Source organism: Phycodurus eques, chromosome 9, assembly GCF_024500275.1.
Source record: "Phycodurus eques isolate BA_2022a chromosome 9, UOR_Pequ_1.1, whole genome shotgun sequence".
Taxonomy (NCBI): domain Eukaryota; kingdom Metazoa; phylum Chordata; class Actinopteri; order Syngnathiformes; family Syngnathidae; genus Phycodurus; species Phycodurus eques.
In genome coordinates this window covers 29,875,756-29,891,640 of record NC_084533.1, presented here as the reverse complement: position 1 = coordinate 29,891,640, position 15,885 = coordinate 29,875,756, and the positions used below count along the sequence as shown (strand labels likewise).

General features: G+C 48.5%; 1 protein-coding gene across 1 annotated transcript in view; it reads right to left on the bottom strand.

Moving 5' to 3' along the window:
* The window catches only part of LOC133407458 (phospholipid-transporting ATPase ABCA1-like), a 37,648-nt gene extending 29,671 nt beyond the window's left edge, over window positions 1-7,977 (bottom strand). The window contains exons 1-3 of the mRNA XM_061685393.1: window positions 7,866-7,977; window positions 6,736-6,861; window positions 5,358-5,451 (exon numbers count right to left, since the gene is read on the bottom strand). Of these exons, the coding sequence (XP_061541377.1) occupies window positions 5,358-5,451; window positions 6,736-6,801 (160 nt within the window). The 5' untranslated portion in view covers window positions 6,802-6,861; window positions 7,866-7,977. The remainder of the gene's footprint in view (window positions 1-5,357; window positions 5,452-6,735; window positions 6,862-7,865) is intronic.
* Between the last annotated feature and the right edge of the window lie 7,908 nt (window positions 7,978-15,885).

Genomic DNA, 15,885 nt, shown 5'->3' with positions numbered 1-15,885 from the left:
TTCATTCATCCAACACATCGGATTGAAGTTGTTTTTCACTGGACAAGCCCCAAAAGCGAGGCTACTACTCAAATCCTAATCTTCAAGGCCCTAATATTCAAAACTGAATGCCCTTCCCACTCAAAACAACAACAAAAATACCAACTGGAATAAAACCTCATCTGCATTTGGTATAGGTGGGATTTGAGGTATTATTTCTAGGTATGTTGTATGTGCATGTGTGTCTATTGTTTTTTTTTTCCATTTATTTTTTACGGTATGTGAAACTGAGGGTGCTCCTCAACAAACATGAAAATATGATGTGCTAGCGGTATTTTTTTTTATTTGTTATACTCATTATCAGTTATCGCTATCAGTTAGGAGAGCGGGTCGTCCAAAGTGGCCTTGGGCAAGACACTGAACCCTAAATTGCTCACAGTGGGCCTGGCAGTGCTTGGATGGCAGCAGCTGCCTTTTGGTGCGTGAAAGTTAGCCTCTGTAAAGCACTTTGGGCACCGTATGGTGTAGCGAAAGCGTTATATAAGTAAGCTCCGTTTATCATGATATTACATGCAGTGTTGGGAAGATGACTTTGGAAATGTAACTGGTTGCAATTAAAAGTTACCCTGTTGAAAATGTAACAGGAACACTCCTATTTCAATGACTTTCTCAAAGCAATTGATTACATTTTGATGACCTTTCCTAAATTTGAATGAATGCATCAGCATGACAAAAAAAGTGGATTCAAACCACAGATCATTATTTTAATTAATTAACCACATTATTTCTTCTTTACACAAATAATAAATCATAACAAAACATGTAAATACATCATTAAAAAAGCATTATATGTGTACAGGATGGGGAAAACATGATACCATGTTGACCTCATGACAAATGCACAATTTAGACAATATGGCTTTATATGACAACCAGATAAGTGAATGTTCCGTAAAACAAGTCCAAAATGATAATGGCAAATGTTCAAAAGTCAATGTTCTTTTATGTGCTCAAAAGTGTAACTATGACTGCACTGCACATGTGCACATGGGACATAAGCAGAGAGAGCCAATCTGTTGTGGCTATTTTTCAAATGTAACTAAAATTGGAATCATGGAAATTTCCAAAAGCAACTTAATGACACATTTTCTCCCAGTAACGTAATGAATTACGATGACATACATTTTGTAATTAAATCAAATTACGTGTTGTTACATGTAATTAGTTACTCCCCAACACGAATTACATGATGCATGACATAAAATGTACGCGATATATAATACGTACATGTCGCGAAAGCACGTCTTGTGAAGTCAAATATTTTTCGAGTGCGGCCTGACTTGGCGGCAACAAGTCACGACAAGTTACAAAAGTCCCAAGTCGCTGAATCACTGTGCAGACATTCCTCAGACGACTACAACAGTGCGCGCATGCACGCACACGCACGCACACGCGGTTGGCAAAAACAGGCATTGCCTGTGTTGAGAACCATTGACCTATTCCTCAGTCACTAGAAATAGATTTTGCTATAGCAGACCTAGTTAGTTCCCAACTACCAATGAATGATTGTGAATGCAGTAACTCTGTTTGCTTTTTAACCCAAATAAGAGTTTATCCACTTAAAACACATTCACTGCCGACTGAGGACCACGGTCTCAGATTTGGAGGCGCTGATTCTTATTCCAGCCGCTTCACACTCTGCTGCGAACTGCTCCAGTGAGAGTTGGAGATCACGGCTTGATGAAGCCATCAGAACCACATCATCTGCAAAAAGCAGAGATGCAATACTGAGGCCACCAAACCGGACCCCCTCTACACCTCAGCTGCGCCTAGAAATTCTGTTCATAAAAGTCATGAACAGAATCGGTGACAAAGGGCAGTCTTGGCGGAGTCCAACCCTCACCGGAAACGAGTCCGACTCACTGCCGGATATGCGGACCAAACTCTGACTCCGGTCGTACAGGGTCCGAACAGCCCGTATCAGGGGGTTCGGTACCCCGTACTCCCGAAGCACCCCCCACAGGACCCCCGAGGGACACGGTCGAACGCCTTCTCCACGTCCACAAAACACATGTAGACTGGTTGGGTGAACTCCCATGCACCCTCGAGGACCCTGCCGAGGGTGTAGAGCTGGTCCACTGTTCCACGGCCAGGACGAAAACCACACCGCTCCTCCTGAATCTGATATTCGACTTCCCGACGGACGCTCCTCTCCAGCACCCCTGAATAGACCTTACCACGGAGGCTGAGGAGTGTGATCCCCCTGTAGTTGGAACACACCCTCCGGTCCCCCTTCTTAAGAAGAAAAAGAAGATGAAGAATCACCTTTTATTGTCATGAACATTCATGCATGCACACGAAATTTGTTCTCTGCATTTAACCCATCACTGTGAACACATACACGTCAGTGGAACACACTGGAGCAGGGGGCAGCTGAAGCGCCGGGGGAGCATTTTGGGGTATCAGTGTCTCGAGGACACCACAGCTGTGACTCCGGGGGATGTTGGCAGATGGTCCAGTCGGGGTCTTGAACCTAGGTCCCCCACGGTGGCAGGCGATGAGCTTAACCATTGGGCCAAAGGGGACAATCACCCCAGTCTGCCAATCCAGAGGCACTGTCCCCGATGTCCATGGGATGTTGCAGAGGCGTGTCAACCAGGACACCCTCATAACATCCAGAGCTTTTAGGAAATCCGAGCGAATCTCATCCATCTCATCCGGGGCCTTGACACCGAGGAGCTTTTTAATCACCTCGGTGACCTCAACCCCAGAGATAGGAGAGCCCGCCTCAGAGACCCCAGACTCTGCTCCCTCATGGGAAGGCGTGTCGGTGAAATTGAGGAGGTCTTCGAAGTATTCTCCCCACCGACTCACAACGTCCCGAGTCGAGGTCAGCAGCGCCCCATCCCCACTGTACACAGTGTTGATGGTGCTTCCCTCTCCTGAGACGCCAGATGGTGGACAGGAATTTCCTCGAAGCCGTCCGGAAGGCTTTCTCCATGGCCTCACCTGAACTCCTCCCATACCCGAGTTTTTGCTTCAGCGACCACCAAAGCTACATTCCGCTTGGCCAGCCGGTACCCATCAGCTGCCTCGGGAGTCTCACAATCCAAAAAGGCCCGATAGGACTCCTCCTTCAGCTTGACGGCCTCCCTCGCCGTTGGTGTCCACCAACTGTTGCGGGGATTGCCGCCATGACAGGCACAGACTACCTTATGGCCACAGCTCCGGTCAGCCGCCTCAGCAATGGAGGCACGGAACATGGTCCACTCGGACTCAATATTCCCCGCCTCCCCCGGAACATGAGCAAAGTTCTGTCGGAGATGGGAGTTGAAACTCCTTCTGACAGGGGATTCTGCCAGACATTCCCAACAGACCCTCACAATACGTTTGGGCCTGCCAGGTCGGACTGGCATCTTCCCCCACCATCGGAGCCGACTCACCACCAAGTGGTGATCAGCTGACCGCTCCGCCCCTCTCTTCACCAGAGTGTCCAAGACATGCGGCCGCAAGTCCGATGACACAACCACAAAGGCGATCATTGAACTCCGACCTAGGGTGTCCTGGTGCCAAGTACACATGTGGACACCCTTATGCTTGAACACAGAAGTCAAATAACAGAAGACCACTCGGGTTCTGATCAGGGGGTCCGTTCCTCCCAAACACGCCCTTCCAGGTCTCACTGTCGTTGCCCACGTGGAGTCCCCAGCTCTGCAGCACCCCCTCCAAGGACTCCAAGAATGGTGGGTACTCTGAACTGCTGTTTGGTGCATAGGCACAAACAACAGTCAGGACCCGTCGCCCCACCCGAAGGCGGAGGGAGGCTACCCTCTCGTCCACCGGGGTGAACCCCAACGTACAGGCGCCGAGCCGGGGGGCAATAAGTACACCCACACCTGCTCGGCACCTCTCAACGTGGGCAACTCCAGAGTGGAAGAGAGTCCAACCCCTCTCGAGAGGACTGGCACCAGAGCCCAAGCTGTGTGTGGAGGCGGGTCAGACTATATCTAGTTGGAACTTCTCACACACCAGCTCAGGCTCCTTCCCTGCCAGAGACGTGACATTCCACGTCCCTACAGCCAGCTTCTGTAGCCGGGGATCGGATCGCCAAGGTCCCTGTCTTCGGACACCGCCCAGCTCGCACTGCACCCGATCCCTATGGTCCCTCCCACAGGTGGTGAGCCCACGGGAAAGGGGACCCACGTTACCCTAAAAACACCCCGGCCCCTTGGGTGCAGGCCTGGCCACCAGGCGCTCCCCTTCGAGCCCCACCTTCAGGCCTGGCTCCAGAGGGGGGCCCCGGTGACCCACGTCCGGGCAATGGAAACCTAGATCCATTCATATTTTTCATCATAGGGGTCTTTTAGCCGTGCTTTGTCTGGTCCCTCACCTCGGACCTGTTTACCATGCGTGACCCTACCAGGGGCGTGAAGTCCCAGACAACTTAGCTCCTAGGATCATTGGGACACACAAACCCCTCCACCAAGATAGGGTGACGGCTTCCAGGAGGGGTGAGTGCGAATGGTTGTTTGTTTCTATGTGCCTTGCGATTGGCTGGCGAACAGTTCAGGGTGTACCCCGCCTCTTGCTTGAAGATAATTGCGATAGGCTCCAGCACGTCCGCGGCCCTTGTGAGGATTAGCGGTACGGAAAATGGATGGATGGAAAATAGATTAATTCATAAATAAAGAAAGAAATTTCAATGCAATTGTTGTGAACGGATTTTCACAATCTGCAGTCCAGCCAAGTCGCTACCCGCCGCCAATAGTGTGGACCCCCACTATATAGTGAAAATAGGGGCGTGGCCAGTACGGGTCACGACAGGATCACCACAACTTGGCCCAAACGGCGGATCCTCGTCGTCGTCTCTTTTCGACAAATTCAACCCCCAAAAAATATTTTTTTAAAAAGGACAAACTCCCAGCATCCTCTTGGCTGCATGCCCACAATGAAGGTGACCTTCAGCTACTGACGTCATCCAATTATCACGTCCATAAAAAAAAAGAAAAGAAAAAGATAATTGAGTACGAGGAGGTCGAGCTTATCAATTGTTCATCGGTCAGGCGCTCCGCTCGCTGATAGCAGGCCAATCGTCTTTAGGGCAGGACACGTGCGCACGCGCGCACACACACGCGAGCTGACGTGTTGACATGAGCGTCAAAGTCCGTCCGTTCGTCGTTTCAGTCGACGGGCGGGGAGCCGCTTTGTGCCGACCCTTTCAAAGTTCAAAGTTCAAAGGGGCCGCCAGACGCGACGTGAACGGACGGACCGACGGACGTCGACGCGAAAGCGCATGCGGAACAAGACGCCGACACGAGCGTGTTGAAATCGGCCGGCGAGCGGTCAAGAAAAAAGGAAGGCGAAGCAAGCGGACTCACATTGGTGCTGCTCGTACGGCGGGTAGCTGAGGCGCACGGCGATGAGGATGACGAAGATGAACAGCGGCCACACGATCTCCACCAGCAGCTGCAGCTACACACAGCACAACACAAGTCAATGCAACGCAAAACAATACGACACAAAAGGACACGTCACAAAACAACACAAGTCACCACAACACAACAAACCACACAACACAACACAAGTCAACACAACACAAGTAACCACAACACAACAAGTCAACAACACAAAACAATGTGTGTGTGTGTGTGTGTGTTGTTAACTCATCGATGACATGCATGATTAAGAAACGTTAACTCGTCGTCGATCTTATTACGTGATTTTGTAGAGTAAACATTTTCAACGACTCCCAAATAGTTTCACTTTTGATCTTTTGGGTGAAATTTCCAAATTAAGCTAAAATGTCCTTTGACCTAAACAGGTCAACTACATTTGACCTTGGATCAACTTTTCAGTGTCCAACCGTGGAAAGCTTCAACTTGTAAGGTGAACGATAAAATTCACAACAGATGAAAAGCTCAAAACCTTGTGTGCCTTTCTGTGACTACTCCAGTATCTGTCGCGACCTGCAGATGACACTATAAACTCAGTGCCCACGCCCCTCACGCCCCCCACCGTTTGAAGCCGAATATTCCCAACTTCAGGGAGTCAAATGTCACAGAGTGCCGTGAGAGACTGGAGGAGCCACAGAAAGGCACACAAGGGGACGTCCTTGGAACTTTTCATGGCTCAGACACCGTGTGTAAAATTAGCGAAAACATGCAACAGTTTCGAGAAGCTCGAATGCAGTTGACCTGTAAAGCGGAGCGGCGACAAATCATCGACAACTAATTGATTATCAAATTAGTCTATTAAACTATTTTGACAATCGATTAATCGTTTCGAGACCTTATTTAATGTTAATTTGTCGAAATTTCAGTCTCTCAACAGTAAAAATTCTCCGATTTCGGTGGTCCTCCGTGTAATGAGACCGATTTTCCATCCATCCGTTTGCGTATGGGTTTTCCTCCTGACGGCCAATCACAGGAGACAGATTTTTTTTTTCTTCAAAATAAGACGTCTGCTTTTACTTTGGAAAACAATCATCAACATTTTTGACGATTTTCTGATGGATGTTATGGCCCAAACCAGAAACTGAATCCGAATCGATTTGTTTATGGTGACGTTTGGGCATTTTCTGCACTGTCACTTTGAAACAGCGTCCTGTTTTTGAATGAAGGGATGGGAATAGAAAAATATTCTCATTTGAAAAAATAAATAAATAATAATAATCAGATTGATTGATGATGAAAATGTTTAGCTGCAGCCCTAAATGACGCATACAGTATGTGAACAGGTGAGACAACGACCTCTCACCTTCTGCCTACGTCTGTACGTGAAGTTCTTCCACAGCAGCAGACTCAACTGCGTCCGCTTGGACATGGCGACGCGAGCGCCCGGCACAGGCGGGAACGACGACCCTCGGCGACTCTCGACGCACGTCTCAAAGGGGAAAGGTCAACGAACACGGCGTCAGATAGCGAAGGTGCTGATCACACCGCTTCCACGCACGCTATCATCTCCCGGGCTGCTCGCTTTATTAGGAACACCTGATTATCTCCCACTGATCGCTAATCAATAACCAGTGTTGACCTGACGAGTGTTCCTAATATTATGTCCTTCAGGCCAGAAGCCGGAACGAGAATAAACGGGGACGAAAGGGGCAACATTGCCCGCTCTTCACGTTAGGAGGGGCGGGAGCATCTCTGGATCCTCGGCAAACTTTTGCCCTGCTCGCAAACACGGCCGCGGGACACACACACACACACACACACACACACACACACACACACACCAAAAGCACTTTGGGTTGAATTGTATGTATGCATGTTTGTAAATAAAACGTTACTAGAAATAAAATGTACAGAGTGTACACTATTACTCTGCATTACTGTATGTTTAAGAGTTGAAAAGGTCGTATAGAAAGTGTTTCTAAGAATATGGTCGAGTTTAGTTGGAGTGTAAGGGAAGATTAATCAGAGTCTGGAGTGGTCGCTGCTTCGCGGATTTCGTCTTTTGCGGGGGTGGTCTGGAACCGAACCCCGCGATGCAGGAGCCATGACTCACCTTGCTTGATGATCAATCAGTTCAACTAATAAACCTCTTTGGAAGTCAAACACAATCTCATCAATCAGGAGGTTGGCAACCATTCACAGATGTCATTGGAGCATTTTGTTTTTGGTCAAAGTTTTCACGAACCAACTTGGAAATTACTAAGTGAGCAATCAAAAAGAAATCAACAGTATTATGATGAGCATCTGATTGATCGATTGATTGTATGGTCTTGTCGATCAACTCCATCAAACTTGCTTTTCTCCCATTTCGTTGTCATTTGGGGCTCTGGCGAACTTTTGTACAACAAACTTGAGGTGACTTGTTGGAGAAAAACCCCACCTGAGGACTTCGAGGGGTCGCTGGCAAATAGACGTCATAAAACGTGAACTTACCACCTCCTCCTTCTCCTTCTCCTTCTCCTTCTTCTTTTTCTCCTTCTTCTTCTTCTTGCGAGTTCGTCGGTGTAGTTTGTGTTCTTCGGCCGCTGAAGTACCGGCGTCAATGAACAGTAGTAAAGTCACGCGCTGCTTCCGCCAGGATCTTCAAAATAAAAGCCAATGCGCCCCTCTAAGCTGGATAGATACAAAGACGAGACACTGTGAACTCGGTGCACTGCTCCGTCATTGGTTGAGTCGACGTCACATGGTTTACGAGCGCCATGTTTTTACAAGCGTCTTGATTTCCCACATAGGCGTGCGCTTAAATACGGTGGCTTTGCCCAGTTTTTGCCAATTTGGACGCGGATATTTGTCCAAATGTTTTGTTGTGTGTGTGGCTGTAGACTGTTCGATTCGAATGCGTCGTTTCCCAAGAAAGCCACAAAGACTTCTTATTCTGTTTCAAACCAATCTAAAGTGACTATTTGAGGCAAATTGTATTTGAAGGTAAATAATAGCTCGTCGCTGTCGAGTTTTGCGCGCATTCAATTGCTTCCATCCATCCATCCATTTCCTGAGCCGCTTCTCATCACGAGGTTTGCGGGCGCGCTGGAGCCTATCCCAGCTGTCATCGGGCAGGAGGCGGGGTACACCCTGAACCGGTTGCCAGCCAATCGCAGGGCGCATACAAACAAACAAGCATTCGCACTCACATTCACACCTACGGGCAATTTAGAGTTGCCAATTAACCTACCATGCCTGTTTTTGGGATGTGGGAGTGCCCGGAGAAAACCCACGCAGGCACGGGGAGAACCATGTCCATGCAATGTTGCAGTGGCGTGTCAACTAGGACACCCCTATAACATCCAGAGCCTTTAGGAACTCTGGGCAGATCTCATCCACCCCTGGGGCCCAGCCACCAAGGAGCTTTTTAACCACTGTGGTGACTTCAACCCCAGAGATAAGAGAGCCCACCTCAGAGTGCCCAGATTGGTTCCTCCCTCGGCCCACCGACTCACAACGTCCCATGTTGAGGTCAGCAGCACCCCATCCCAACTATGCACAGTGCTGACCTCCTGAGACGCCGGATGATGGAACAGAATTTCCCCAAAGCCATCTGGAAGTCGTTCTCCATGACCTCACTGAACTCCTCCCATGTCCGAGTTTTTGCCTCAGCGACCACCAAAGCTGCATTCCGCTTGGCCAGCCGGTACCCATCAGCTGCCTCCGAAGTCCCAGAGGCTAAAAAGGCCCTTCAACTTGACGCTATTCCTTACCGTTGGTGTCCACCAAGGGGTTTGGGGTTTGCGCCACAACAGGCACCGACCACCTGACAGCCACAGCTCGGATCAACCACCTCAACAATGGAGGCACGGCACATGGTGCCCTTGGACTCAATGTCCTCTGCCTTCCCTGGGACGTGGGCAAAGTTCTGCTGGAGGTAGGAGTTGAAACTACTTCTGACAGGGGCCTGACAGATGTTCCCAGCAGACCCTCACAATACGTTTGGGTCTGCCAGGTCGGACCGGCATCTCGCCAACTCACGGAGCCGACTCACCACCAGGTGGCGATCGGTTGACAGTTCCGCCCCGCTCTCATCACCCGACCACAAAGTCGATCGTCGAACTGCCGCCTAGGGTGTCCTGGTGCCAAGTGCATGTGTGGACACCCTTACATCTGAACATGGTGTTCGTTATGGACAGTCCGTGACGAGCACAGAAATTCAATTACAGAACACCGCTCAGATTCTGTTGAGGGAGGGCCGTTCTTTCCAATCACACCCTTCCAGGTCTCACTGTCATTGCCCATGCGAGCGTTAAAGTCCCCCAGCAGAATGAGGGTATCCCCAGTGGGAGCGCTCTCCAGCACCCCCTTTAAGGACTCCAAAAAGGGTGGGTACTCTGAGCTGTTGTTTGGTGCATCGGGCCCTCTCACAGGTGGTGAGGGAATGGGAACCCGTGTTGCCTTTTCAGGCTGTGACTGGCCAGGTCCCATGGATGGAGGCCTGGCCACAAGGCGCTTGCCATCACACACCTCCTCCAGGCCTGGCTCCAGAGGGAAAACATAAGGCAATAATGTTGATCTTCATCTGCATATGTACCGCGTGTGTGTGTCGGCTTATCCTCCTGACGGGTCGAGGGCGTACTGGAGCCTATCCCAGCTGACTTCAAGCGAGAGGCGGGATACACCCTGAACTGGTCGCCAGGCAATCGCAGGGCACAAATAAACAAACGAACATTCGCACTCACATTCACACCTGTGGGCAATTTAGAGTCTTCAATTTACCTACCTTGCATGTTTTTGGAATGTGGGAGGAAACCGGAGTGCCCGGAGAACATGCAAACAAGGAGGCGGATTTGAACTCGGGTCGTCAGAACTGTGAGGTAGATGTGCTAAACAGTCCTCCACTGTGCTGCCCCCCCCCCAAAAAAAAATACTGTGTGTGTGTGTGTATATATATATATATATATATATAGAGAGAGAGAGAGAGAGAGAGAGAGAGAGAGAGAGAGAGAGAGAGAGAGAGAGAGAGAGAGAGAGAGAGAGAGGCACGGTGGACGACTGCCTCACAGTTCTGAGGTGCGGGGTTCAAATCCCGGCCCCGCCTGTGTGGAGTTTGCCTGTTCCCCCCGTGCCTGCGTGGCTTTTCTCCGGGCACTCCGGTTTCCTCCCACATCCCAAAAACATGCATGGTAGGTTAATTGGCAACTCTAAATTGCCCGTAGGTGTGAATGTGAGTGCGAATGGTTGTTTGTTTGTATGTGCCCTGCCATTAGCTGGCGACCAGTTCAGGGTGTACCCCGCCTCCTGCCCGATGACAGCTGGGATAGGCTCCAGCACGCCCGCGACCCTAGTGAGGAGAAGCGGCTCAGAAAATGGATGGATGGTTGGAGAGAGAGAGAGAGAGAGAGAGAGAGAGAGAGAGAGAGAGAGGTTAAAATATCTCTTATGCTACATTTTGGAAATTGTAGAGTTGCATTGGCGCCCTCTCCTGTCGCTGTCGAGACTTTCTTTGATACGGCTTTGGCCCTCCTCGTCGCCCATTCAAGTTTTGTTTCACTTTTAAGAATAAAACATTTGTCAACAAATAAACACACAAATACACAATTCCAATGTTGGTGACTTGGTTTTTAACTCGTGAAGCCAAATAACGTCCAAGAAACAGTTGCCATTATTTTGTAAGATCCATCTCGCTCGCTGTACTTCCGGTCACGCATAGCTGAGCAGCTGTCTCCTTCAGAATAAGAGCAACAGCAGAAAGGAAACGCATTTCCGGGATAGACAAACATAACTACACGAAACACTACAACAACACAAACAACATCTAAACCACACAATGACTATATTGATTCTCCAACTGCTCAAAGTACAATTAGACAAACTGTGAAACATTTGACAAAGTTAAAGATATAAAGATAAGAGGCGGCACGGTGGTCGTTAGTTGTTAAAAGCCTCAGCCTCACAGTTCTGAGGACCGGGGTTCAATCCCCGGCCCCGCCTGTGTGGAGTTTGCATGTTCTCCCCGTGCCTGCGTGGGTTTTCTCCGGGCACTCCGGTTTCCTCCCGCATCCCAAAAACATGCATTCATCGACAACTATAAATTGCCCGTAGGTGTGAATGTGAGTGCGAATGGTTGTTTGTTTTTATGTGCCCTGCGATTGGCTGGCAACCAGTTCAGGGTGTACCCCGCCTCCTGCCCGATGATAGCTGGGATAGGCTCCGGCACGCCCGCGACCCAATGGAGGAGAAGCGGCTCAGAAAATGGATGGATGGATAAAGATAAGATGGATTAGAAAAGATAAGTAACAGAGACTAATATGACAGCGCTTCATCACCATGGCAGCTTGAGACCAAGGAGAAGACGGCACCAATACCCTCAACACGTGACAACTTCATGAAAACACGGCTACTACATAGTGGGGACGGGTGGCTACATTTGGTACGTGGGCCTCAGTAAGAACTTACACGACTTACCGGAAGCACCGCCAATTATACAAGCCCTCAAATTCGTTCAAAAAGGCAACATAAGAGCACTCAACTGTGTCAAGTACATCAATTGGAGCAGTACACAATCAATATTCATCTATTAACATGACAAGAAATTCAGTTTGGAAACTTCGGTAGGACTCGGTGAAACAGTCCTGAAATTGTTCAGGTCCTACTTGGAGGAAAGTAGTTATTTCGTGACCACTGGACGTTTTAAATCGGACCGAATGACAATGACATATGGGGACCCTCAAGGGTCGGTTCTTGAACCCCTTTTTGTTCAACCGATTTTATTGTTGACTATCATAGCTTTGCAGATGACACACAAGGTCAAGCACTGTCCCCAGATGACCATGCAGTTCAATAGACGTGCTGTCTCACTTTGCAGAATAAATAAATAACTGGAATCTGGATCAAGCAAAATTTCCTTGAATTAAACCACAACAAAACTGAAGTAATTGTTTTTGGCAGCAAAGTAGAGAGGATTGCTGGTCGTAAATACCTGGAGTTACTCTCTTTAAAAACCTTGGTCTGTGGTTTTTAAAGAGAGTGACTTTTTAAAAAATCTGACTCGAGATCTGACTTGCAGCAGTCGTATCAAATCAATCGCCCAAACAGCCTACGAGCAGTTGAAGAACTGTGTACTGAGGAACTGAAGAGTGATTCGTTCATTGAACTTATCGTTCGCGATCCGTTAGGCACGAGTGATTCGTTCGTTGAACTTCTTTATTTATAATGCGCGAAGAAGAAGAATCACCTTTTATAGTCATGAAGATGCATGCATGCACACGAAATTGGTTCTCTGCATTTTACCCATCACAGTGAACACATACACATGTTAGTGGAACACACTGGAGCAGGGGGTTGCTGATGCGCCCGGGGAGCATTTCGGGGTATCGTTGTCTTGCTCAAGGAAACCACAGCCGTGAGTCCGGGGGATGTTGGCGGAGGGTCCGGTCGGGGTCTTGAACCGAGGTCCCCCACGGTGGCGGGCGATGATCTTAAGCATTGGGCCACGGCTGCCCAAGGAGCGATGTACTTGTACGATGAGTGATTCGTTTGCGCGAGGAACGACGTACTACGCAGTGAACGTACTCAAGAGTGATTTTAACCGCAAGTCCTGACGTCCTCGCGGGGATCGCTTTCACTAGCAGCCATTTCCTCAAGCTAACAGCTAATGTTGAGTCAGTCAAGCACACAAAAACAAGCAGACGTTTAAAATGAATGTAAATCAATAATAAATGTACATACATACTGAAGGGAATATAGAATACTTTACATTCTAATATGCAATTCTATATGTAATAGAATATAATATAGAGTTTCATGGTGTAACTAGTTTGGAAGGTAAGCAAGGATGTGTATTGCAGTATAATCAGATAAGGGGGTAGGAGTTTATTGCAGGGAAAAAAAAACTAGTCTGGAGGCAATAAAGAACAGATGTCAAGGAAGAAGAGGACCGCAGGGAGCCACTATAGGCATTGAATTCAGGAATGTGGGACGCCGTTTGGAGGCGACACCTGGAGCCAGCTCAAATGGTCATCATTCTGCAGAACAACGATGACGTCAGATTAGACCACGGACCAATCAGACGACAGCGATTCCATACTGGCCCGTTTGAAACATTGTATAAGTCTGGGGTAGAATCAGATCATAGAATCTTTGTTCGACTACTTTTTCTGCTAAGAATAAGATAGGGGTAGTTACGAACCCAGAGCTCTGCAAAATGTATAGACTCCTCTGTCAGGAATAAATTGGTTGCTTTTTATACATTGTTGTGAACGTAGTTCTTTCACGAAAACGAGCACGCTGGGAACCACGGGAGTAATAGGAGATTTTCCTTTAGTACACATACATATCATTCCCTCTGTGTCTCTAATGTGATTATTAAAGCTTTTATTTCGTAATAATAATAACACATTAAACTAATGCAAAAGTCACGCCGGCCGGCGAGAGCCGAGCTGGACGTCACGGGACGCGGAATAATGTTCGCTAGCTGAGCTCGCTTGCACGCATGTTCACGAGTCGCAACCGAAGCCGGGTGTTCGAGATCTTGCTGAGAGAGAAGTAGGAAGGTAGGCGATCATTTAGCTGAAGTATTTATAGATTTTTTAATCTTCCCGCCTTTCCTCGTTTACAATAAGTGACAACAACAACGCATAGTCCTTCGGTGAACGTGTTGCGTGAACGTGAACCTCAGGGATGGATCATTAACTGAATGAGGAAACATTTGAATGATTTTGTGAAAAAGAACTCAACGATTCGGTGAACGAATCTTTTTAAAGAACTGATTCGAATGATGCAGTACACTCAAAAGAACTGCCGTGCCCATCACTACAGAACGCCGAAGAACCGGAAACCAGACGTAAGTGAGTCAAGCGCATTGACCATAGACATAGTTAATACTTTGAGCCGCGTGCCTACGGCGACACTAAGCTAGGGGGGGCTAAGTGTCGGCGCACTTCATGTTTTTGGACAGACGACACGGTCGGAAACCAATATAACAACAATGCCTGCACATTGTGCACACCTGTCGTACAATCACAACAAAGGAACTCCGAACTAGCAATAGTCTCTCATAGATAAGAATATTTTTTGGCTCTTTTTTTTTTTCCCCCAAAAGTGCTGCAATGCTTTGAGTGAACCATGTTAGTTTTTAGAAAGCTTGCTTGTTAAAGTCCAGCTAGCCAGCAGTAGCAGCCCCCCCCCCACAAAATGTCACTATATGTATTTTATTACAGGGTTGAAAATGTCTTTTTACTTTTTTACTTAAGTACATTTATAAGTGTGTACTTTTGTACTTTTACTGAAATAACAGAGTGGCTTCAGTACTTTTACTTCTTTGGACAAGTATAACTACTTTTACTGAAGTACTGAATACTAGTACTTTGGACATCTACATTACATTCACATGGCAACACGCAGAAGTTGAAATCTGATTGGACAAAAAAAATGGAACGTCCACCTATAACATCACTATTGCGTCACTACTTCAAGAGTACTCCATGGCCGAATCTTTCTTTCTCCCATTCATGAATTTATTGCTGAAAAGAATCACCAATTAATTCAATGACCATCCATCCATTTTCTACCGCTTATCTGAGGTCGGGTCGCGGGGGCAGTAGCTTTAGGAGGGACGCCGAGACTTCCCTCTCCCCAGCCACTTCATCCAGCTCTTCCGGGGGGATCCCGAGGCGTTACCAGGGCAGCGGAAAGACGTAGTCTCTCCGGCGTGTCCTGGGTTGTCCCCGGGATCTCCACCCGGTGGGATGTGCCCGAAACATCTCACCGGGTAGGCGTCCGGGAGGCATCTGAATCAGATGCCCCAGCCACCTCATCTGGCTCCTCTCGATGCGGAGGAGCAGCGGCTCTAGTCTGAGATCCTCCCGGATAACCGAGCTTCTCATCCTATCTCTAAGGGAGAGCCCGGAGACCCTGCGGAGGAAACTCATTTCGTGACTCATTTTGTATCCGGGATCTTGTTCTTTCGGTCACAACCCACAGCTCTTGACCATAGGTGAGGGTAGGAACGTAGATCGACCGGTAAATCGAGACCTTCGCCTTTCGGTTTAGCTCCTTCTTTACCACAACGGACCGATACAAAGTCCGCTTCACTGCAGACGCTGCACCGATCTGCCTGTCGATCTCCTGTTCCATTTTTCCCACAGTTGTGAACAAGACCCCGAGATACTTGAACTCCTCCACTTGGGGCAGGATCTCATCCCCGACCCGGAGAGTGCACGCCACCCTTTTCCGACTGAGGACCATGGTCTCGGATTTGGAGGTGCTGATTGTCATCCCAGCCGCTTCGGCTGCGAACTGCTCCAGTGAGAGTTGGAGATCACGGCTTGAAGAAGCCAACAGAACCACAGTTGGAGATCACGGCTTGAAGAAGCCAACAGAACCACATCATCTCGCCTTCGAGCCCCACCTCCAGGCGTGGCTCCAGAGGGGGCCCCCGGTGATCCGCGTCTCTTTCTTCATAGGGGTTTTTGGAGCCGTGGTTTGTCTGGTCCCTCACCTAGGACCTGTTTGCCATATGTTTGTT